The sequence below is a fragment of the Spodoptera frugiperda genome, chromosome 19, assembly GCF_023101765.2.
Source record: "Spodoptera frugiperda isolate SF20-4 chromosome 19, AGI-APGP_CSIRO_Sfru_2.0, whole genome shotgun sequence".
Classification (NCBI taxonomy): Eukaryota; Metazoa; Arthropoda; class Insecta; order Lepidoptera; family Noctuidae; genus Spodoptera; species Spodoptera frugiperda.
The window spans coordinates 5,189,493-5,212,570 of record NC_064230.1 but is presented as its reverse complement, the minus strand read 5'-3'; the positions used below and the strand labels follow the sequence as shown (position 1 = coordinate 5,212,570).

The 23,078-nt window shown below is 43.8% G+C and overlaps 1 protein-coding gene across 3 annotated transcripts in view; it reads left to right on the top strand.

Moving 5' to 3' along the window:
- The window catches only part of LOC118280922 (uncharacterized), a 97,173-nt gene that overhangs the window by 58,075 nt on the left and 16,020 nt on the right, over positions 1-23,078 (top strand). For 2 of the 3 annotated variants that reach the window (XM_050701012.1, XM_050701010.1), the window contains 13 exons: positions 6,937-7,103; positions 8,001-8,054; positions 8,386-8,482; positions 9,063-9,174; positions 11,185-11,323; positions 12,168-12,365; positions 13,311-13,496; positions 14,556-14,760; positions 15,832-15,970; positions 19,234-19,407; positions 20,147-20,281; positions 21,527-21,693; positions 22,772-22,919. In XM_050701012.1, the coding sequence (XP_050556969.1) occupies positions 6,937-7,103; positions 8,001-8,054; positions 8,386-8,482; positions 9,063-9,174; positions 11,185-11,323; positions 12,168-12,365; positions 13,311-13,496; positions 14,556-14,760; positions 15,832-15,970; positions 19,234-19,407; positions 20,147-20,281; positions 21,527-21,693; positions 22,772-22,919 (1,921 nt within the window). Of the gene's footprint in view, positions 1-6,936; positions 7,104-8,000; positions 8,055-8,385; positions 8,483-9,062; positions 9,175-11,184; positions 11,324-12,167; positions 12,366-13,310; positions 13,497-14,555; positions 14,761-15,831; positions 15,971-19,233; positions 19,408-20,146; positions 20,282-21,526; positions 21,694-22,049; positions 22,113-22,771; positions 22,920-23,078 lie in introns of all 3 variants that reach the window. The other variant, XM_050701011.1, reaches the window with a different exon arrangement.

Here is a 23,078-nt window from a genome sequence, read left to right as displayed (position 1 = left end):
TATTATAAAGAATTGCAATTAATTGTCAGTTATCGAATAATCCTCATCTTTGTTTAGAGACAGGGTCTTAGCGTGCTTTTCCACCAGAGATGTGCAATGCTACGTCGCTGTGGATGCGCTTGTCTTCCACCAATCATATTCATATTGGTACACATAGCACTAGTGGAAACGGACTCAGCTAAGCTATGTTTATTTATATGTAAAGATGCGTGCTGTGGATGCGTACTATTGATGTGTGCTATGGCTTCCTTATTATCGATACATCGCATTCTTGAGCTGCGCATCTTACTTTACGGTGGCACATCTTCATAGCACATCTTACTCGCACAGCTACATAGCTTAGTATCGGTGGAAACGACACACATCTTCGTAGCATAGCACATCTCTTACACCCTTAAAGACGCACCAATGTCGCCTTGAAGTCAACCATATTGAAATATCAACACGTTTTGCTTAGATTGACCTGTAACGAAATATAGGAATTTGAATTACATACACCTCTAATATCTAACATGTAGATTAGATGACATTACAATATTATAGTACGATCGAGCTGGTTTCATGATGGAATTTTAATTGAAGGTGGTGGATGATACGTTAGACTAGCTTAAACATAACTGGGCTATTATTACTCATATAAACGCTAGAAAATTTATATCATAACGTAAATTTGTATAAATGTTTATTCTGCATGGGGGTAAATGTAGTTCAGAGGTTCCCAACCGATTCCCAATCTGATCAAGGACCACTTTTATATCATTCTTCTTAGGTTATGTGACCAAATATAGTAAAACTTCCCTCCGCGCGCGCGCACGGTGCAGTGGTGCTCTTATCGCTGTTAATTATTTCTTTTATTTTTTGCTATCTCCGTGGCCTATTCCGGTTTGTGTTGTTTATGTTGTGTGCCCTGTGTCTGAGTGTGGTATAAGTAAGTAGTTAGGCGAATTAATCCACGTAATTACGTTTTATGCAGCAAATTTTCGGTAAGTCCATTTATTTCTTTTATTGCGGGTGGCAAGATATAAACTTGTGTGTAATTTTATAGTTTATTTCTTTATATTCGTACGAAGTTTTATTTCCAATTGTTGCCGAGAATTATATAGGTACTTAATAATAAACGATGTCGTCGCATAATGACCCGCCCGATCGTGACGGCTTTCGAAAAAGCCGATTGACTCCGCGATCGCCGCCGTGTAGCTCGAAGCGGCTATTCAGTGAGATTGAGTCTCCGACGTACGCGACTCCCGATGATAGGTCGTCCAAGCGTGTACAAACCTGCGTTTCACCGAATTTGTCATCCCCGGCGAGTGAGAGTAATAAGGGATACACAGACCTTATGACTGAGGCAACGCAATTATTGTCAAAAATAAATGAAATCGTGCTCGATTCGCGGCTAGCCACTGGCAGCAAAACCACTATAGTTGAGCTAACCCAGCGGGTCACGGGTATAGTCGCGATCTTAGCAGTGAAATCGTCCTGCGTCGAGACAAAATTGTCTAATGCGGAACGTGAGTTAGACAGGTGTAAGTCGTCGTCTTACACGACAACGGAAAAAAAAACGGTCGATAATAAAATGTCATATGCCGAATCGTTAAAACTGCGTTTGCCAAGCAAGATCGCGCCCGCGATGGAATCCCGCGCGCCGCTTCCGTGTGTTGTCGCCTACCCCACAACCGAGCGCTCAGCTGATTTTGCGTCGTCATCGGCGACTAAACAGGCGCTTATGAAGGCGATTAAACCTTGCGACGACGGTTTTCAAATTGTAGGAGTTAAAAAAACCGCGAAGTCGGGTGTCGTATTGCGTGTTGCTAACGAGCGGCAGATAAAGAAGCTTGAGTCCGTAGCAGCGATTCGTACCGCCGGTTTGCGTTTGGAAAAGCCAAAAGGTCGTAGGCCGCGTATCCTTGTCAAGGACATCCCGGGTTCTATGGAGGACGCCGCGTTTTTGACCTCACTGTATCGTCAAAATATTAGTGGGGAAATCGAAGTAAAGGAGCAAGATTTTATTAAATCTTGTAAAATTACCCGCCGGCGTACTTTGCAAAACGGTCGTAAGTGGGTTGGCATTGAACTAGACGCTAATATACGTAAACATCTTGTTACGACAAAAGATAAACTTTTTATAGATTGGGCTACTTGCCGATTCATAGACGATGTAGAATTAGTTAAATGCCACTTGTGTCAGCAGTTCGGCCACGTTAGGAAACATTGCACGGTTAAAACACCCACCTGCGGTAATTGTGCTGAGGCGCATGAATCACACGACTGCCCTCATATAAATAATAAAAATTTTATTCCAACATGCGTGGCGTGCAAACGTTTCAAAAAACCTCACGACCACCGTTGTGGTTCGCCCGAGTGTGGCACCTACAAAGCTAAACTCGAACAACTCATATTAAACACCACCTATTAAATAATAATATGGATAGGTTGACTATAGGGCAACTAAATCTACATAACGACAGGGTTGCGACGTCCGAGTTAGACAAACTAATAGTCGACTATCAGCTTGACATTGTACTTGTTCAAGAACAGTATCAAAATGCCCACTTACGGCACAGGGTAGTGCAGCTGAACAGTAGGTCGCGAGCTGGAATTTACGTCACGAGATCATCTAATTTCACAGTAACATCTATAACTAATTTAATGACGTCACACTGTGCCGTGGCGGAGATTGCCTCAGAAAACTTTAAACTTTACGCTGTGAGCTGTTACTTTCAATATTCTGACTCAGTTACTCCTCACATTCATCACCTCCGTCACGTCTTGCAGTCGCTTGCGGGCTCCAAAATTATAATTGGCGCCGACGTTAATGCGTCTTCATCCTTATGGTATGGCAAAGTTAGGGCTACTGACATGGAGCGGCGTTGTGCCGTTGAAGAATTCATTGCCGAAATGAATCTCTCCATACATAACACCCCTGATGCACCACCTACTTTTTGCAGCCAAATGGGCGAATCTTGTATTGACGTCACACTTTCTAGTTCGGACGTTAGCTTGGATAGGTGGCGTGTCTTACCGGATGCGTCATGTAGTGACCATCGCCTGATCGTGTACGAATTTGTCTCGGGATTACCCCGGGGTCCAACGCTTTGCAGTAGTGGTTTTAGATATAAAACTAAGGGCGCGGACTGGAACTTCTTTAGCTTATTATTTGCATCTCAGGCCACAGACTTCACTCGCAAAGACCTTTCGGCCGAAGAAGGTGCTGAAATCATGTCGGATACTTTTACTTACTGTGCCGACATTGCGTTTGGTCGGGGATCCTTGACCAGTACGCGCAGATGTGACTGGTGGAATAATTATCTAGTCGAACAACGTAAATGTTTTCGTAAAGCGCGCAAACAATTAAATAGACTAAAAAAACGTAAAGTTACTGGTTTTGCATTTGATGAAGCATTGATTGCGTTTAGAGTTGCCAGGTCACGCTATAGGGCTTCAGTGGAGAAAGCTAAGGGTAACCTGTTGCGGAGAGTAGTGCAGAGGCTGGAAAGCGAGGGTCCGTGGTCGCCTCTGTACCATGAGTTCAAAGCCAACAGATCCGTCGATCTGGCGTTCGTACAGAACATAAAAGTCAACAATGTTCACACCACTGGTATTGAGGAGACAACGGAAGTTCTACTCGATGAACTCATCCCTGACGATGTATCCGAGACAGATAGCGATTATCATCAACAGATTAGGTCGTGGGCGGCTATACCACCCAATTCACCGGTGTCTGATCTACCTTCCATCAATGAGCTCGTAACTGTTATTAAAACGTTGCCTATGAATAAATCGTCTGGTGAGGATAAAGTTTCAAATAAAATGATAATAGAAGCGTGCAAATCTGCGGCTGACGCGATCCTGTCTGTCTTTAATCGTTGTATAGCGGAGGGCGTCTTTCCTCGTATATGGCGACGTGGATTCATTCGCATAATACCTAAGAATGGAAATAAACCACCCGATGACCCTAAGTCATACCGGCCTATTACGCTTTTACCATCATTAGGAAAACTTCTTGAGCGGCTTATCGTTCCTCGTTTGCTGCCCGGTGGACCGAAATTTCACAATAATCAATTTGGTTTTACTGTGGGTAAATCTACTGTAGACGCAGCTCTCTCTGTCCGAACCATAGTGACTTCGTCTGAGCACAAATATGTAGTAGGCATTTTTCTAGACATTTCCGGTGCCTTTGATAACGCGTGGTGGCCAATGCTACTCCTTAAACTGAAGGGTCGTGGTTGCTTTAGTAACATATACAAACTATTATACACTTATTTTCTTCATGGTTCTGTAAAACTGAAACTTGGTAATTTTTCTCGGTCGAAGTCGTTGTCAATGGGATGTCCTCAGGGCTCGGTTATTGGCCCGTATCTGTGGAATTTAGGGTTTGATGATTTGCTCGCGACCCCACTTCCTTCTGGTTGTACGTTGACTGGATATGCGGATGATGGCCTTTTGTTAATACAATCAAATACTCGAGCCGGACTAGAGAATTTAGCTAAGGACTGCCTCAGTAGGATCTCGCGATGGGGCGAACGTAATCGATTAACTTTTGCACCCCATAAAACCTATCAATTATTGCTTAAAGGAAATTTGAAATCATGGCCGTCTATTAAATTCAATAACGTTCCCGTCAAACGTAAGGAGTCGGTTTGCTATCTCGGTCTAGTCCTAGAAAAAAACTTTTCTTTTATTGAACATATTAAGACTATTAGTGAGAAAGCCAAAAACAATTTCTATGCGCTCACGCGAATTTCGAAGGCTACCTGGGGTCTCTCTTTTCTTACGCTCAGAACCATCTACGGAGCAACCTACCTGGGATGCGTGTGCTACGGGGCACCAGTGTGGGCTGATAGGGCCACAATAGGCGCGGTACGGCGAAAGCTTCTCCAAGGTCAGCGTCTAGCCTTGATCTTTCTGTGTAAGGCTTATAGGACGGTTAGCACAGAGGCCCTACCTGTGCTCGCGGGACTACTTCCAGTCGATCTTGAGGTGCAGCGACGTGCTGCCATGTACTATAATGCGAGACCTAACTTTTCCGCAAACTTTCTAGCACAACGTGATCGAAGCAAAATTGATAGATTGCTCAAGCCTTTAACGGACGTCTGGGATGAACTTCTGACTGAGTGGCAGTGTAGATGGGAATCTTCTACCAAGGGCCGCCACCTCTATCAATTCTTTCCATCCGTGCATGAGCGTCTGGAGAGGACATGGTTGGAGGTGGATCACTGTGTTGCCCAATTTCTTACTGGCCATGGCAACTTTAAAAGCAAATTGTTCTCATTTAAACTCGTTGATTCACCATGGTGCCAATGTTCGACAGCGGAGTTGCAACATGAGCAATCCGCCCATCACATACTCTGGGAGTGTGGTCTCTGGCAATCTGAGCGTGACACTATGTTGGATAATTTAATTGTTTCATCAGGTGTAGTTTATTACACGGACCTTGTGGAGTCTCGAGCAAATTTCCGTGCGTTTAGGCGTTTTTGCCATACCTATTATTGGAAGCAAGTATAACAGCTCACGCATAGGACCCATTTAGTATTAGCATTTAATATTTTAGTTTTAAGTAAAATTTCCGTGGTGCTTGGCGACTGGGCTTCTCCCAGTTGTGCAGTCTCTTTTGTGCCTTAAGGCTTAAGTCATCCTGTCTCCTGCATTAAATTCACCGAGGGAAGTGGAAACTATCGTTTTCTTTTCTTCTCCTCTAATAACATCTTCTGATTTGTTTCGTTGCGGGATCCAAGACAGTCATTCATTTCCTGGACGCGCCGGACTTCAGTGTTCCGGTGTTTTCATGTTTGTATCTACTGTAGATCCTGGCTTACAGGAGTTGCAGCGGTATGGGAGGTTGTGGCGGGCTTGTCCAAAAAAAAAAAAAAATATAGTAAAATTGGCTACTTAGTCAAAATGGGAATGGGATCACTTTTTTATTTTATGGGTGTAAATACTATATCTATCCTCTAGACACCTGGAGTACTATAAATAGTATTAAATAAATGTTGCTGTAAAGGCCGAACGTTATTTAGCGGGAAAAAACAAACACTTGGGAATTGATGCTATAAAAAGGCTGCCCGGTCGTACTCGAAGCACAAAGTTCTAAAACGTTCGGCCTTTACAGCAACATTTATTTAATACTATTTATAGTACTCCAGGTGTCTAGAGGCTATTATACAGTATGGAGATCACTCATATGATTTAAATGAAACTATACATATAAATATTTCAACAAAAACCGAAAACAAAAATTGCATTTTTCAAACAAAATAAATAATTAATCAAGAATTAAATTTTGTGTGAAAAGCTGTACCTTGACCACAGAAGAGCTGTAATGTTGTAGGTTGTCTAGGAATGTTATGGACATACGATGCGGCTGTTGCAATGCCGTATTTGTAAAGAGTGTTCAAATTAGCTCAAAGAGTAAAATGCACTTTGTGGCTCAACTAATGAGCCTATATCGGTAATTTTTCGTATATCGTCAGCCAAGATGATAACAAATATGTCCTTTAAATCAAGTCATAAGAGCTTTCTCCATACGGTATCATATTAAGCCCCGTATTCATGGTAAACATTTGTTAAGCAACAGTTGCTAAACATTGTTGGTGAGCGGCGAGAATTTTGCTAGCAACTATTTTTAAATCAACAACACACACTCTGCAACACGCAATTTTGCCACAGAATAATAAGTAAAGTTTTGCCAGCAACATGTTGACAGCAACTCCGCAACACGTTGATTCAACATGATAAATAAACGATAAATGATATTTATTTCTGTAAATAGGTTATAAAATGACACTTTTACACGTCAATATTTGAAATAGCTAGATGAGGCCGGCATTTCCTATATATATTGTTGCTAAACTAATGTTTACCATGAATACGGGTCTTTATGTACACATTAGCACACTATGCACACACAAATAACACCCCCAACCTGCTGATTGGACGCAGTTTAAAATGCCCGCACTACAACGCATCGGCTTGCGGCAGTGCGTCGTCTGCGGCGCGGGCGCCGACTCCTTCTGTGCGGGGTGCGGTATCACGCCGTATTGCTCCGAGAGGTGCCAGCGACGTGATTGGACCGATCGTCATAGCTCTGTGTGCCATAATCTTGCTAGGTAAGTCTTAGTTTTGTTGTACAACTTTTTTTTTAAAGGTGAATGTTCCAGGTTTGCCATTTTTATTCGCGGTTGTGAAATGCATATGTTTACACAACAATCATTGTTAAAACTATCAACATGGCTCCGTAATTTAGTGAAGTTTGAATAAGTAAGTAAAAACTTGACCCTGAAGCATTCACCTTCATAGAACAGGAGACTAGCCGACGGAGCACCTGATGGTAAGCAATCAGCGCTGCGCACGGACTTCTGCAACATCGGAGGAGTAACAAGTGCGTTGCAGCCTTTTAGGGATTGAGGATGGGGAATGAAGGACGGAGGGAGTGAATTCGTATTATCATGAGCCATTTAAATTATTAGTCGTATTGGGTGCACCATTAAATCTAAAGACAAACGTATCCTGGGGCGCCCTCCACCATCGTGGAGTGATCGTCACTCCACGATGGTGGAGGGCTGGTGGCTGGTACTAGTTGAATGTGAAGAGCTGAAGATCGAGCTCAGTGGCGTGCCATTGGACCATGCATATGTTTAGCAGAGGACGAAAATAGGCTGATGATGATGGTTATATGACTGGGTCGTCCAACCAGTCAACTGATATATGACATCACTAATAGGGCCTCAAATCTCTAGTAGTAGACGTTTCTGATATAGATAGATTTTTTTTGTGATTAACCATCCAATGGCTTCTCCCGGCTTGGACGAGGCGAGAAAGGGTGTAAGACTCTTATTGACTAAAAACCACCCCGTTCCAACCCCTGCTTTTCGAGCTGGAGCCCCGGTGAACCCGCTAGATAGTCCGCAGCTCCGGATCATGAAGAATGAGATAGGGCCAGAAATCTCTAGTGGTATGTTTGTGGGACAGATAGAAATAAATAATTTCTATTTTCATTTTACCAGAACGAAGAATGAGCGAGCCAACCGCAATGTTGCTGAGAGCGATGATCCACCTGTGTAAGTCTATTTTTTATTCTTTAATTCTTAATATTAGTATGGTATGGTATGGGTATATAATATGGACGCTCCCTGAGACTTTTCGAGTTATATTATGTACTTTCTAACATTATTTAGACACCACTGACAAATGGTGAAGGAAAACATCGTGAGGAAACTTGGGCTTATAATTTCTGATTATAAGTTTTTGATTAAGAGAGTTTGTGATGGAAAGATCCGTTTTCATACGTAAGCCATAGTGCCATTTGTTTAATTTTAAATGTAGATTGATTGCAGAAGAAGTAAGAACGAAGAAAGTAACTACATTTTTTGTTAAATATTTTGTCAACAGTGTGCAACCAGCGCAGCCGCTACGGCGTCCGCATTTGAACAATTCCAACGCTAGACGAGAGATTCAGGACGGAGATAATTCTGGATTCGTGCCTAAGGTTAGTCCTTTATTTTTTAGAGTTATACTTGCCTCGAAAAGAATAAATTTTTAACGGTAAATGAGCAGACAAATCACTTGATGGTAAGTAATTGCCGCCGCTCATGGAAACACCAGAAGCGTTACTAGTGCGTTGCCGGCCTTTTGGGGGTTAGGAATTTAAAGGTTTTTGGGGAGTCGGGGATTGGAAGGGGGCCTGCTCACTTACACAACGAAACACAAGGAAAGTAATTGGGCCTGCGGTAACCTCACTTACACAACGCAACAACGTAAGCGTTGATTCACTTCGGTTTTCTGCTCGGCCGTGGTATCATTCCGATCGAGCCGGCCTAGCAGTGCCGAAGCATGACCTTGCCTACCCCTAAGAGGCCGGCAACAGCACTTGAAACGCCTTTGGTGTATCGGGTGTGCATAGGCGGTGGCGATTGCTTCACATCAGGTGATCCATCTGCTGGTTTACCGGCTTTTACCATAAAACAAATAGTTTCAAACCATGCTAGAGCTTCATATACTTGAGTAGTATTCTCCAATACGACACGGCGACTGTAGAGTCACTAAAACTGTATTCTCTCTTTACACAGACACTACCCAAGTCTCCTATGGTTAACAACAACAACAGCGACTCCGCCAGTAGCAGCGGAGATAGGCGCAGACTGCCACACAGATTGAACCAGCCACGGGAATTAAATGCTAGTAAGTATCACTCTCATTATATTTTAAATGTTTTTTTTTTTTTTTATGGAATAGGAGGCAAACGAGCAAACGAGTCACCTGATGGTAAGCGATCAGCGCCGCCCATGGACACCCGCAACACCAGAGGAGTCACAAGTGCGTTGCCGGCCTTTTTTTTTAAAAGGAGTATGCTCTTTTCTTGAAGGTTTGAAGGTCGTATCGGTTCGGAAATACCGCCGACGACAGCTCATTCCACAGTTTTGCTGTGCGAGGCAGAAAGTTGCGCGAGAAGCGCACAGTTGTGGCCTGCCAACCATCTATATGGTGGGGATGGAAATGCTGTCGTGTGGGTCGATGGCGAAAAGAAGCGGCAGGAATAAGACCAAACAATTCCTCAGAGCACTCCCCGTGGTATAAGCGATAGAAAATGCACAACGAAGCTACATCTCTACGCATTGCCAAAGTGTCAAGTCGGTTTGAAACTTCCTGACACTCAACAATCCGAACCGCACGCCGCTGAACGCGGTCCAGAGGATGAAGCTGGTACTGGGGTGCCCCCGCCCAAAGATGAGAGCAGTATTCCATATGGGGCCGAACTTGCGCCTTATATAGAAGCAGGCGATGGGCTGGAGTGAAATACTGCCTCGATCTGTTGAGCACACCAAGCTTTTTCGAGGCTAATTTAGCCTTATCCTCCAGATGACCACGGAACTGGACGTCGCTCGAAATGTTGACGCCAAGTATTCCAATACCGGCTGAGGCAGTCAGAGGGGTACTTTGAAACTGAGGTGAGACGACCAACGGTAGTTTCTTAGCGGTAAACACGCAGACCTGTGTCTTAGTAGGGTTAAACTGGACCAGATTAAGTTCACCCCAATCTGAGATTCTCTGCAAAGAAGTCTCGATTTCTGACACAAGTCTGTTTCGGCTTTCGATGACGTTTTCCCGAGAAATGTTAGCGCGGCCGGTATAATAGGCATCACCTGTACTGTCATCCGCATAACAATGAATGCCGCTGATTTGCAACATATCATTGATATGGTTGGGTAGGTGATAGCACGCAGCCTTGAGGGACACCTGCGTTCACAAACAGAGAGTCGGAGCATTCCCCGTCGACAACGACCTTAATGCTTCTGTCTGTAAGGAAGCAGGAGACCCATTCGCACAATTTCTCGGGAAGCCCATATGAAGGAAGCTTCGAAAGAAGCGCTTTATGCCAAACCCGGTCGAAGGCTTTCGCCACGTCCAAGTCACAATGTTGCCCCTCATTAGGATGTTCTCCTGTGTCGTGGGTGCGTTTACAAATATAGAAGTTCATATACACATGACACCCAAACCTGAAACAAAAATTTGTGCTAATAACATTAACAACACTAGCTGTTGCTACTTCGTCCGCGTAGAATAATGACTTCTGACAGAATTCGAAGTTTAGATTTTTCTTCTAAAAAATTTTTTTTTTCTAAAATATAAGTAGCCTTAGTTACTCGTACATAAGCTACATGCCAATAGAATTCCCGTCAAAATCGATCCAGCCATTCCAGAGATAAGCCGGAACAAAAAAACAGACAGACAAACATTTTTAATTATATTTTGGTGTATCTGTCGTATGTATATAGATGTGCATGGAGTAAAAGGCATGCATTTTGGTACAGTAAAACAGGGAGAATAGAATTCGAAGGGTGAATCTATTCACACCATTCCTGTGTCTATTCACCCTTTGAATTGTATTCACCCCATTTTTACCCTATAATGCCCTAACACATTGAACGCCGTGGTGGTCACCGGTGACCGACGTTAGCGGAGGATTTGCCTTCAACAGTTTTCTATCGGCAGTCAAAGACTTAATTTGTTCTTTTACGGCCAATTCCAATAACCTACCTATCGGTAGATTTGCCCACCAGACGTAGAATTTTGACACATTTTGTATGGAGCTTATGTCAAAAAACTATCTCTAGTAAGCAAATCTACCGATAGATAGGTTATTGGAATGGGCCGTTAAACAAACTAGTAACACCCTACTCTTCTCCACAGATACAAAGTCTCCAAATAATCGTTTCCCCAACGCCAAACAGCCAGTTAACCAGGAGACTCCGGCAGTGAAGGAATCTGTCCAGCAACCGAAGATTCCATCTGCTGTCACTGCTGCGAGGAAAGCTAATGGACCCAAAAGGTACTTAGTTTTTATTATAAGTTGCAATTTTAAATTGTAATCTGGGGCCTTAGTCTGCTATTACAATTGTGTCAGAATGGACGGAGCTATGTAGGTTGTATAGCTCCTTCCCTCTTGCACTGCTCAATGATCGATCATTCTGACACAATTGTAATAGCAGAGTAACGGCCAGTTTCAATAACCTATCTATCTGTAGATTTGCCTACTAGAGATAGTATTTTGACATAAGCTCCATACAAAATGTGTCAAAATACTATCTCTGGTAGGCAAATCTACAGATAGATAGGTTATTGAAACTGGCCGTTACTCTGCTATTACAATTGTGTGTGTAGTGTGTGTGTGTAGTGGAATCTTGTGACTGAATTTTGAAGTAGTACCCTTAGTACGATTTTGTGTTAAACGAGTAACGATACAGAAACGAGAGCACGTTCGGCGCTCTGTTCCCTTAGTATGAGTTTGCTTTACGTTTAAAGTAATCGAAACGAGAGCGCGTTCGGTGCTCAGATTGGTTGGTCCTCTTGTTTCGATAAACCAACCACTAAGAGCGCCGAACGTGCTCTCGTTTCGATTAAGTAGATCATCATGAAATCTATCAATGTTTTGAAAAGTTGGAAATTATTTATGCTTGACTGAGGAAACTACGCAATTGTTTTTTTTTTTATTTGACTGCACATTTAAAAATGCTTTTATTATTTGCTTTCTTTTTAATACAACGCCTATTTTTCCCCGACAGATTAATCCATTATATAAATTCATTCATGAATCTCATTAAAATAATGAATCATACATACTTTCGGGAGAAAATAGCGTTTGTATTAAACATTTTATTTTGCGCTTTATTTAGCACCCAAGAAACTGCTTCAAAACCCGACGTAGCCAAGCGTGAAGTATCCACACCTGAACAGCAAAACAAACCCGAATCTCCCAAGCCTGATATAGCTGCGTCTGAACCGCAAAAAGCTCTTGCAAAAAAACCCAATCAGATGTTAAAACCGGCGAGTGTGAGCGATGTAACGCCGACTAAGAAACTAGTGCCTAAAAAGTGAGTTTTGACATTGATTTTCTGTATAAGGGGGCGTTCAAGTATTACGAAACGCTATTGGGGGGGGGGGGGGTTTGCAATTGGTCTCTTAAAACTTTACGGTGCGTTACTAGGGAGGGAAGGGGTCTTTCTTAAAACAACAAGTTGCGTATTATCGAAAATGTTATTTTATAATTGGGAGAATGAAGGACTAAAACAATTGTAGGGCCAAAAATTATTACCGTAAAGCCAATTGAAACTATGCTAACCAAGGATAAAACTATAACATATCTTTTTGCGACTTTAGGGTAAACATTGTTACTTGAGTGGGTTGGGGTACTTGGGGTACAGAAAAACGGGATTTACAAGGGGGTGGTCAAAAATCTTCAATAATACCGTGACGTAATACTTGAACACCCCCTAAGAAGTAAAAAAAATACACTAATATACAGGTGTCATTGAAGTTGATTTCTAAATGGCACCAGGTGATTGGTTGAGTTTCAACAGTTATCAGAAAAACGTGAATAAAATCATATACTTTTTCAATTATAAGGAATTTCTATGATATAAGTCGGTAAACGAGCAGACGGATCATCTGACGGTAAGCAATCGCCACCGCCTAGAGACACCCGAAACACTAGAGGCGTTACAAGTGCTGGGGGTTAGGAATTTAAGAGGTGTTGAGGAATTGGGGACTAGGAAGACTGGGAAAGGGATAATTGGGTCTCCGGTAACCTCACTCACACAACTCCGGTCGAGCCGACCTTTCGTCAGTCTATTATTTTTTGTAGTTAAAGTATGGTTTTCTGTTGTGATATTTTTTTTGTTGTTCTATTCTTTATGCATGTCACACTGCTTTCACTGATCACTGTATGCTCAACTATATTCCAACCACAACCGCTCATAATATAAAACACATAGGTATATAATTTATTAATTTGATCCTTACATCTCTCTACTCCACAGAACTCTCCTCGATTCCCTAAAAGTGGGTGACACAGTACTTCTGACAGTGGAATCTAAAGCGGCCGACGCTCGCTCTCCCCGCGGCGACTTCGTATGCATGCTGTTCTCTGAAACTTTCAACGCTGAGTACACGAAGCTCTGCGAAGATTTCATCCTAGATTGCGATAGAGATGGGCAGAGTGTTACGTGAGTATCTATATATTAATACGTGATGCAAAAACGTTGGACCTCTTTTTACGATAATTGCGCAACCGTAGGAGTATAAAATTTGGTACACTTATAGTTTATGTGTAGGAGAAGTGCAGAACGCTAATATTTTTCAAAAATAATGCTTATAAAGTACATTAAATCAATAAATAAAACATTACACACACATGCATAGTATCTGATCGTATTTGACAAAACGTCAAAATCGATAGACATTGCGTGTCATATGAAAAGAGTTTTATAAAAGAGTTTGAGTTAAATAAAAAATATCCTTCAACGTACGTTAAGTGGTATTGTAAATTAAATCATATATGGTCGAATTTCGGCCACTAGGCGACCACTAGTTAATTATTAATACGTCTTTTTTAGTTCGACGAGTACCGTAAAACGGGGTGAATAGGGATCGAGAGGTGAATAGGTATAGGGAAATCCTTCATACTATCTATTCACCCCTCTTCTGTCCCTATTCACCTCTCGATCCCTATTCACCCCGTTTTACTGTACCAAAAAATTCTATTACTGTACACTTAGTATGAATTTGCTTTATGTTGTAAAAAAACGAAATGAGAGCGCGGTCAGCGCTCTGATTAGTTGGTTTTTCGAACCGGCCAATCACAGTGCAGAACGCGCTCTGCTCTAGTTAAACGTAAAACTAACTCGGTCGGGTAAACGAGCAGACGGATCACCTGATGGTAAGCATAAGCAATTGCCGTCGCCCAAGGACACCCGAAACACCAGAGGCGTTATAAATGCGTTCTCGGCCTTTTGGGGGGGTTAGGAATTTAAGTGTTGTTGCCGAATGGGAAGATTGGGGGGGGGGAGGGCATTGGGCCTCCGGTAACCTCACAAACACAACGCAAGCGTTGTTTTACGTCTGATTTCTGTGGGGTCATGGTATTACTCCGGTCGAGGCGGCCCATTCGTGCTAAAGCATGGCTCTCGCACACTTAAAACTAACCAATAGCATAGATCTTTGAAACCCGTACTTGCGACCAACATCTAATTTACTAAATAAACATTATTTCACTTACACCACAGACCGACACCAGGCGAAACGATTTCCTACTTCAATCCCGAAGACAACGCGTGGTATCGCGGTCGCTGTCTCACTCCGACCGTCCTCGCTCTACTGGACAGTGGCAAGATAGTCACTATCTCTGCCGCCGATAAGTTACGGAAACTGCCGAACGCTTACGAAGATATTCCCGAGTTCTCTGCCGTGTTGACGGCTAAGGGAGTGAAGGTAATTTATTGTTTTGTTGTGTTTTTTAATGTATGGTTAACATCAAACTATGTATACTAGTATAAACTGATAATGGAGTGTGCAGACGCGTCATGCAAAGCGAGGCTTTTTTTTGTTGGGAACAAGCCCGCCACGACCTCCCATACCGCTGCAACTCCTGTGCACCAGGATCGACTGTAGACACTACTATAAAAACACCGGAACACTGTCCGGCGCGTAGCAGGGACATGAATTACTGTCATGGATCCCGCAATTAAATAAATCAGAAGATATTATTAGAGGAGAAGGAAAAGCGAGGCTATGATAAACTGATTCTAGCCGACTAAGGTCTGAGCCGTAGAAGACTGAAGGGTTACCGGAGCTCTGGCTTAAAGAGCAAGAGTGCAGCATATTTTTCCCGCCCGCAATTAAATGCTCACGCAACAGAGGCTCAATATAAAATATAAGTTTTTAAACTGACATGGTCACTAACACTATTATTAGAACTTGAGACGGGATATTCACCATGTTTATTCACTTTGGTGAGTCAACATAAAAACTCACACGACACGCAACAAAACATTCGACATATTATGTTTCGCTTCTCCACGGAGCATCTTCAGGAGGTGTTGACCCGGCCGCTTTTGCAGCTCAAATTCGAGCTGTTCCTACTATTCGTATTGCATGAGCGTTAAATCGCGGGTGGGAGGTGGTGCTGCACACCGCATGTTGAAAATACACCTACAAGTGGAATGAAAACTAAACATTTATTGTATTAATATTAGTACTTAAGGCGGGATATTTACCATGTTTATTTATGTCTATGAGTTTCCGATATCAGTACATCGGACAGTGCTGAAATTTCGGAAACTTATAGACATAAATAAACGTGATAAATAGCCCGTCTTAAGTTCTAATGTTAGTGTTAGTGACTATGTCAGTTTAAAAAATATATATTGTATTGTTAGTGTACGTTAGGTTTCATAAGTAACCCCTGATTCTTCTAATTATTCACAAACTCACAAACAAACTTCATCTTCAACTTCTATAATGTAAGATACAATATCTTCACAAACTCGTTTGTTACAACAGATCGGAACAAACATCATGGCTACAATCACATCGCAAGTACCGAACGGGTTCAAAGTGAGCATGAAGGACGTGGAATGTAACGCCGCGCTCGGCGACGGAGAGCTGGCGCGTTGGCTGGCCAATGTCGAATATGCTGCCGGTGAGTAAATTACTCGTATATACAAGTACCGAACGGTACAAAGTGAGCATGAAGGACGTGGAATGTAACGCCGCGCTCGGCGACGGAGAGCTGGCGCGTTGGCTGGCCAATGTCGAATATGCTGCCGGTGAGTAAATTACTCGTATATACAAGTACCGAACGGTACAAAGTGAGCATGAAGGACGTGGAATGTAACGCCGCGCTCGGCGACGGAGAGCTGGCGCGTTGGCTGGCCAATGTCGAATATGCTGCCGGTGAGTAAATTACTCGTATATACAAGTACCGAACGGTACAAAGTGAGCATGAAGGACGTGGAATGTAACGCCGCGCTCGGCGACGGAGAGCTGGCGCGTTGGCTGGCCAATGTCGAATATGCTGCCGGTGAGTAAATTACTCGTATATACAAGTACCGAACGGTACAAAGTGAGCATGAAGGACGTGGAATGTAACGCCGCGCTCGGCGACGGAGAGCTGGCGCGTTGGCTGGCCAATGTCGAATATGCTGCCGGTGAGTAAATTACTCGTATATACAAGTACCGAACGGTACAAAGTGAGCATGAAGGACGTGGAATGTAACGCCGCGCTCGGCGACGGAGAGCTGGCGCGTTGGCTGGCCAATGTCGAATATGCTGCCGGTGAGTAAATTACTCGTATATACAAGTACCGAACGGTACAAAGTGAGCATGAAGGACGTGGAATGTAACGCCGCGCTCGGCGACGGAGAGCTGGCGCGTTGGCTGGCCAATGTCGAATATGCTGCCGGTGAGTAAATTACTCGTATATACAAGTACCGAACGGTACAAAGTGAGCATGAAGGACGTGGAATGTAACGCCGCGCTCGGCGACGGAGAGCTGGCGCGTTGGCTGGCCAATGTCGAATATGCTGCCGGTGAGTAAATTACTCGTATATACAAGTACCGAACGGTACAAAGTGAGCATGAAGGACGTGGAATGTAACGCCGCGCTCGGCGACGGAGAGCTGGCGCGTTGGCTGGCCAATGTCGAATATGCTGCCGGTGAGTAAATTACTCGTATATACAAGTACCGAACGGTACAAAGTGAGCATGAAGGACGTGGAATGTAACGCCGCGCTCGGCGACGGAGAGCTGGCGCGTTGGCTGGCCAATGTCGAATATGCTGCCGGTGAGTAAATTACTCGTATATACAAGTACCGAACGGTACAAAGTGAGCATGAAGGACGTGGAATGTAACGCCGCGCTCGGCGACGGAGAGCTGGCGCGTTGGCTGGCCAATGTCGAATATGCTGCCGGTGAGTAAATTACTCGTATATACAAGTACCGAACGGTACAAAGTGAGCATGAAGGACGTGGAATGTAACGCCGCGCTCGGCGACGGAGAGCTGGCGCGTTGGCTGGCCAATGTCGAATATGCTGCCGGTGAGTAAATTACTCGTATATACAAGTACCGAACGGTACAAAGTGAGCATGAAGGACGTGGAATGTAACGCCGCGCTCGGCGACGGAGAGCTGGCGCGTTGGCTGGCCAATGTCGAATATGCTGCCGGTGAGTAAATTACTCGTATATACAAGTACCGAACGGTACAAAGTGAGCATGAAGGACGTGGAATGTAACGCCGCGCTCGGCGACGGAGAGCTGGCGCGTTGGCTGGCCAATGTCGAATATGCTGCCGGTGAGTAAATTACTCGTATATACAAGTACCGAACGGTACAAAGTGAGCATGAAGGACGTGGAATGTAACGCCGCGCTCGGCGACGGAGAGCTGGCGCGTTGGCTGGCCAATGTCGAATATGCTGCCGGTGAGTAAATTACTCGTATATATATACAAGTACCGAACGGTACAAAGTGAGCATGAAGGACGTGGAATGTAACGCCGCGCTCGGCGACGGAGAGCTGGCGCGTTGGCTGGCCAATGTCGAATATGCTGCCGGTGAGTAAATTACTCGTATATACAAGTACCGAACGGTACAAAGTGAGCATGAAGGACGTGGAATGTAACGCCGCGCTCGGCGACGGAGAGCTGGCGCGTTGGCTGGCCAATGTCGAATATGCTGCCGGTGAGTAAATTACTCGTATATACAAGTACCGAACGGTACAAAGTGAGCATGAAGGACGTGGAATGTAACGCCGCGCTCGGCGACGGAGAGCTGGCGCGTTGGCTGGCCAATGTCGAATATGCTGCCGGTGAGTAAATTACTCGTATATACAAGTACCGAACGGTACAAAGTGAGCATGAAGGACGTGGAATGTAACGCCGCGCTCGGCGACGGAGAGCTGGCGCGTTGGCTGGCCAATGTCGAATATGCTGCCGGTGAGTAAATTACTCGTATATACAAGTACCGAACGGTACAAAGTGAGCATGAAGGACGTGGAATGTAACGCCGCGCTCGGCGACGGAGAGCTGGCGCGTTGGCTGGCCAATGTCGAATATGCTGCCGGTGAGTAAATTACTCGTATATATATACAAGTACCGAACGGTACAAAGTGAGCATGAAGGACGTGGAATGTAACGCCGCGCTCGGCGACGGAGAGCTGGCGCGTTGGCTGGCCAATGTCGAATATGCTGCCGGTGAGTAAATTACTCGTATATACAAGTACCGAACGGTACAAAGTGAGCATGAAGGACGTGGAATGTAACGCCGCGCTCGGCGACGGAGAGCTGGCGCGTTGGCTGGCCAATGTCGAATATGCTGCCGGTGAGTAAATTACTCGTATATACAAGTACCGAACGGTACAAAGTGAGCATGAAGGACGTGAGTAAATTACTCGTATAATAGGGTGACCGGTAATTAGTGAACGATATTTAAACACGTGATTGTACTCATGGTTACAAACAACTTTCTCAAAGAAAGGGTTTTTGTATATTCATTAGTTTTGTTTTTATCACAATAATAAAGCAAAGTTTTCCGTTAATTTTGTATGAGATTGTGAATTTAGATTTTTTTTAAATGTTGCCAATCACTAGGATTTTCTCTTGGGTCGCGGTGGCTCGGCAACCGGCTGCCGCGCAATATGTAGCGTTCGATTCTCGCACGGACCAACTTTTTGTGATGCACAAATAGTTGTTTCGGGTCTGAGTGTCACATGTATCTGAACTTGTATGTTTGAAAATCTTTCAATGAGTGGCAACATTCTACAAAAATATGTGGAATAACAACAACACATAGGCTACTTTTTATTCCACGAAAACCCGAACGAAGCAACTTGCTAGTAGCTAGTTAAAAAATATAGCCAACTTCGTCCCTTCATCTCATCATTTAATCCATACCATTTCACCCCCACAGCCCCGACAACGGTAACAATACCGACAGTACCTCGGCCGGACGTCACGCACAACACCAAAGTGTTCCTGGTACACGCCACGAGTCTGGACAAAGTGTTCGTGCGCCCGGCAGACACGGACTCGCAGCTCGTGTACAATGAGATATTGCAGCGGGTGTTGCTTAGTGGGGACCAGTGTGAGTAGACATAATAGTAATAATATGAATTAGTTTTAAGGTAATGTTTTGTAAGAGTATCTCAGAATAGGGTAGATGCCTGATTTATATTTTAATATCCGTTTTGTGATACAGTGAAACCTCGTTAACTCGTTGACTTTAAACTTGAGTTGCATTTGTGGAGGTTTCTCACTTATCCAGGTCCCACTTAACCAAGTTTCACTGTATATTAAAAAAGGGCCAAATTAAAAGTATCTTTAACCGACGAGCATGCATGAAAAGACTGATGACTGTTGATGAAGCGAAAGAGGTGTGTAAGAACCGTGGCAATTGGCGTTCCATTGTTTCTGCCTACCCTGTACAGGTTATGTATGTATGAATGTATGTCCGTCTTGTAGATTATTTTAAAGTATTACACACGTATTTTCTTTTTTTACACACGTTTTCTCTACCTCGTTGGTTGAGTGGTCGCAAATACGACTGCCGAACAAGGGGTTTCGGGTTCGAGCAAAGTATTACTGGCCTTTTTTCGGTCTTTCGAAAATTTCTCAGTAGTAGGACGGAGTCTCGAATTGCGCCTAGTATATGGCAATAGGCTTACCCCCATACTTCCTGAGAATTGTAAAACAAAAGGTGATTAGTAGGTGTACATTGTATAGCGACATTACCTGCAGTAATGTGCACCTCTGCTAATGCCATTTTTCATACTATACCAGTAAAATTAGCCCAAAACAATATATAATTTAATCTCCCTCCCCAGATAAACTGCTAAAGGAGCCGCCCCAACGCGGTCAGCTCGTGATCGCCAAGTTCACAGACGGCAACCACTACCGGGCGTTCGTCCAACGTACGAACGCGAAACTCAATAAATACATGATCGAGTATGTCGAGTTTGGTGAGTATTTGTGACAGGGTGTAAGCTGAATGCTCCCGAAAAACGCCACAATTTGTTTGTGTTTTTATAATTTTAATCGTTTTTGTGTTTGTATTATTCATGCTATATTAAAATTCAGCATTAGATTACAACTATTATTACTTAAAATAAACATTGAATTCTTAATTTTTTTTAAAATAATACACGTTTTTTACCATCACCTGTTTGCGACGTTTGGGAGCGTTCCGCTTACACCCTGTATGTAGGGTACTTTGATATTAACATTTATGGTAAGCGTCCTTGCCATAATGTGCACCTCTGCCTACCCCTTCGGGGATTAAAAGGGGTGACGTTACGACGACGACGACGGTAAGCGTCCTCCCGGAGTTGCGGACTACCTAGCGGGTTTACCGGGGCTGCGGTTCGAAAAGCAGGAGAAGGAACGGGGTGGTTTTTAGTTAGTAAGAGTCTGACACTCCCTCTCGCCTCGCATAAGGCGAGCGAAGACATTGGATGATTTTCCCATAAAAAAAAAAAAAAAAATGGTAAGCGTCCGCAGGGGGCCTCCTCTAATTTAACAAACGAAAAAACTTCGCAGATTGCATACTACAATTCAATTTATTGCGAACTTTCGTGAACAAAAATGAACGAATTAAATGAAGATTTTGATATGAAATTAAAAATAAAACGTTATTTCAAGTAATTCTATTAGTAAATCAATAAAACCTACGGCCGAAGATTAAACGAAACTTCGCATTCGAGATCCGGAGTAGCCCTCCAGGTCTGCATCGTACGCATCGCACGGATCGCATCAAACGGATTGACTGCGGTCCGTACGATGCGAGGTACGAGGTACGAGGTACGAGAGATACGAGGATCAGTGGACGCAGTTGTATGAGTTTCTATACAAGACAAACTAAAATCCGTTGCGTGCGATGCGGGCCTGTGGACGCTTTAGAGTGCTTCTCTTATGTGCTATACTATGTTGTTGTGGATGCGTTTGGCTTCCACCAATCATATTCATTGGTACACATAGCTTAGTACTGGTGGCAACAGACTCAGCTAAACTATGTTTTTTATATGGAAAGATGCGTGATACATGCTTATGCTTTCATCTCTAATGGAAAAGCACTCTGAAACATCTTTATTCAATTTAATGAAAAATTTAACAATTCTTGTTTACATTGTTTCGATTGCTTCAACTATGTGAGAACAATATATTGGCTGAAATCTGAATAGATTTTCAATATATATTTTATTAAACAGGAAACGTGGAAGTGAACAAGCTGGAGACTCTGTACCAGTGTCCTGAAGACATGGACCTGGAGAATATGCCGCCTCTAGTGTCGATGGTGAAGTTATCCACTGAAGCGCTGCAGCCCGCCGCTACTGAGGCTATCGAGCAGCTTAAAGACGAAGTCGAGTTGGTTTTGGTAAGTCTTCTTCATCATCATCATAGTTTTTGTTGTCACTTTAGGGAACAGAGAGTAAAGTTCCCTAAGAAAAGGAGGATCCTCCGATCAGGCGAGGTGATCAGACTGGCGGGCTTTCTGCCCAACTGTTGTTCGTTGGGATTTTCTATCCGTCTTAATTCGCATGTAAACTTCATATGTGCGATGCAGGATTTTATGACGTCATCCGTTGATTTGCTCGTCGATAGTCTATGTGCGACTTCTGTCATCTGTCACTTGTTACTTGTCAATGTGTCGCCACATCACTATATCACTTGTAAGACATGGACCTAGAGAACATGCCGCCTCTAGTGTCGATGGTGCAGCTATCCTCTGAGGCGCTGCAGCCCGCCGCTACGGACGCTATCGAGCAGCTTAAAGACGAAGTCGAGTTGGTTTTGGTAAGTCGTCTTCATCATCATAGTATTTTTTTATGTTATTTTTATCCCCTCTGCGGAGCCCCCCAGTGGCGGCCGATACACGCCCCACCCTAGCTCGGGGGCTAAGGGAACGGTCGTGTGCTAACCGCTCCGGTCCTAAGGTGAGAAGTACAATGTAATGTAATGTGGGTGCAGGCCTAGCACCCGCTACTACCTTCCGGGAGGGAGAAGACATTAATTATTATGTTATCGGCTTACTCACGTAATGTTTTGACGAGGAACTCGACTAGTTTCAAGCCATGCTAGAGGCTCATATTCATGAGCAGCATTCCGCGACACACGACGCGGCGATTGTCGTGAGTAAGCCGATAACATAATAATTAATTTAGTATGTCTCACGAAAGTTATAATAAAATCAGGGGGAAGACAATTGAACTGTCGTCTCCCACCAGCTCTTAGTCTCCGGAACACTGGAGTGAAGACGTCTTCCTCTCGCTCACGTTATGCCGCCTCCTTCTGCGATAATCCTCATTGCATACATTCATTGCACGGAGACGATCATGGCTGAAATGTATTCGACACCCACAGCAAGAAGTGACGTAACATTTTTAAAATTAAATGATCAAAGATACCTTTTCTTAGGAAAAAGCCACTAATTAATTTCCATTGCTCCCCCACAGACCCTCAACGACAGAAAGCAGACGGCGCCCAGCGGTAGCCAGGTGACGCTGACACGGGCCGACACGCTGGTCAACGTGAACAACTTGCTGGTGGAGCTCTGCACTCCGGAGTGGAAGAAGATAGAGAAGAAGGGGGAGGATATTATTAGTGAGTTTATAGCTTTTTTTTATTCAAAAGATTTTTATTATATCGCACAACTAGCATAAGTATGTGCGAGAGATAAGTAGTCTTAGTGCGAGTTTGCTTTACGTTGAACGAAAGTGAAACGAAAGCCCGTTCGGCGCTTTGATTGGTTAGGTTGCAATG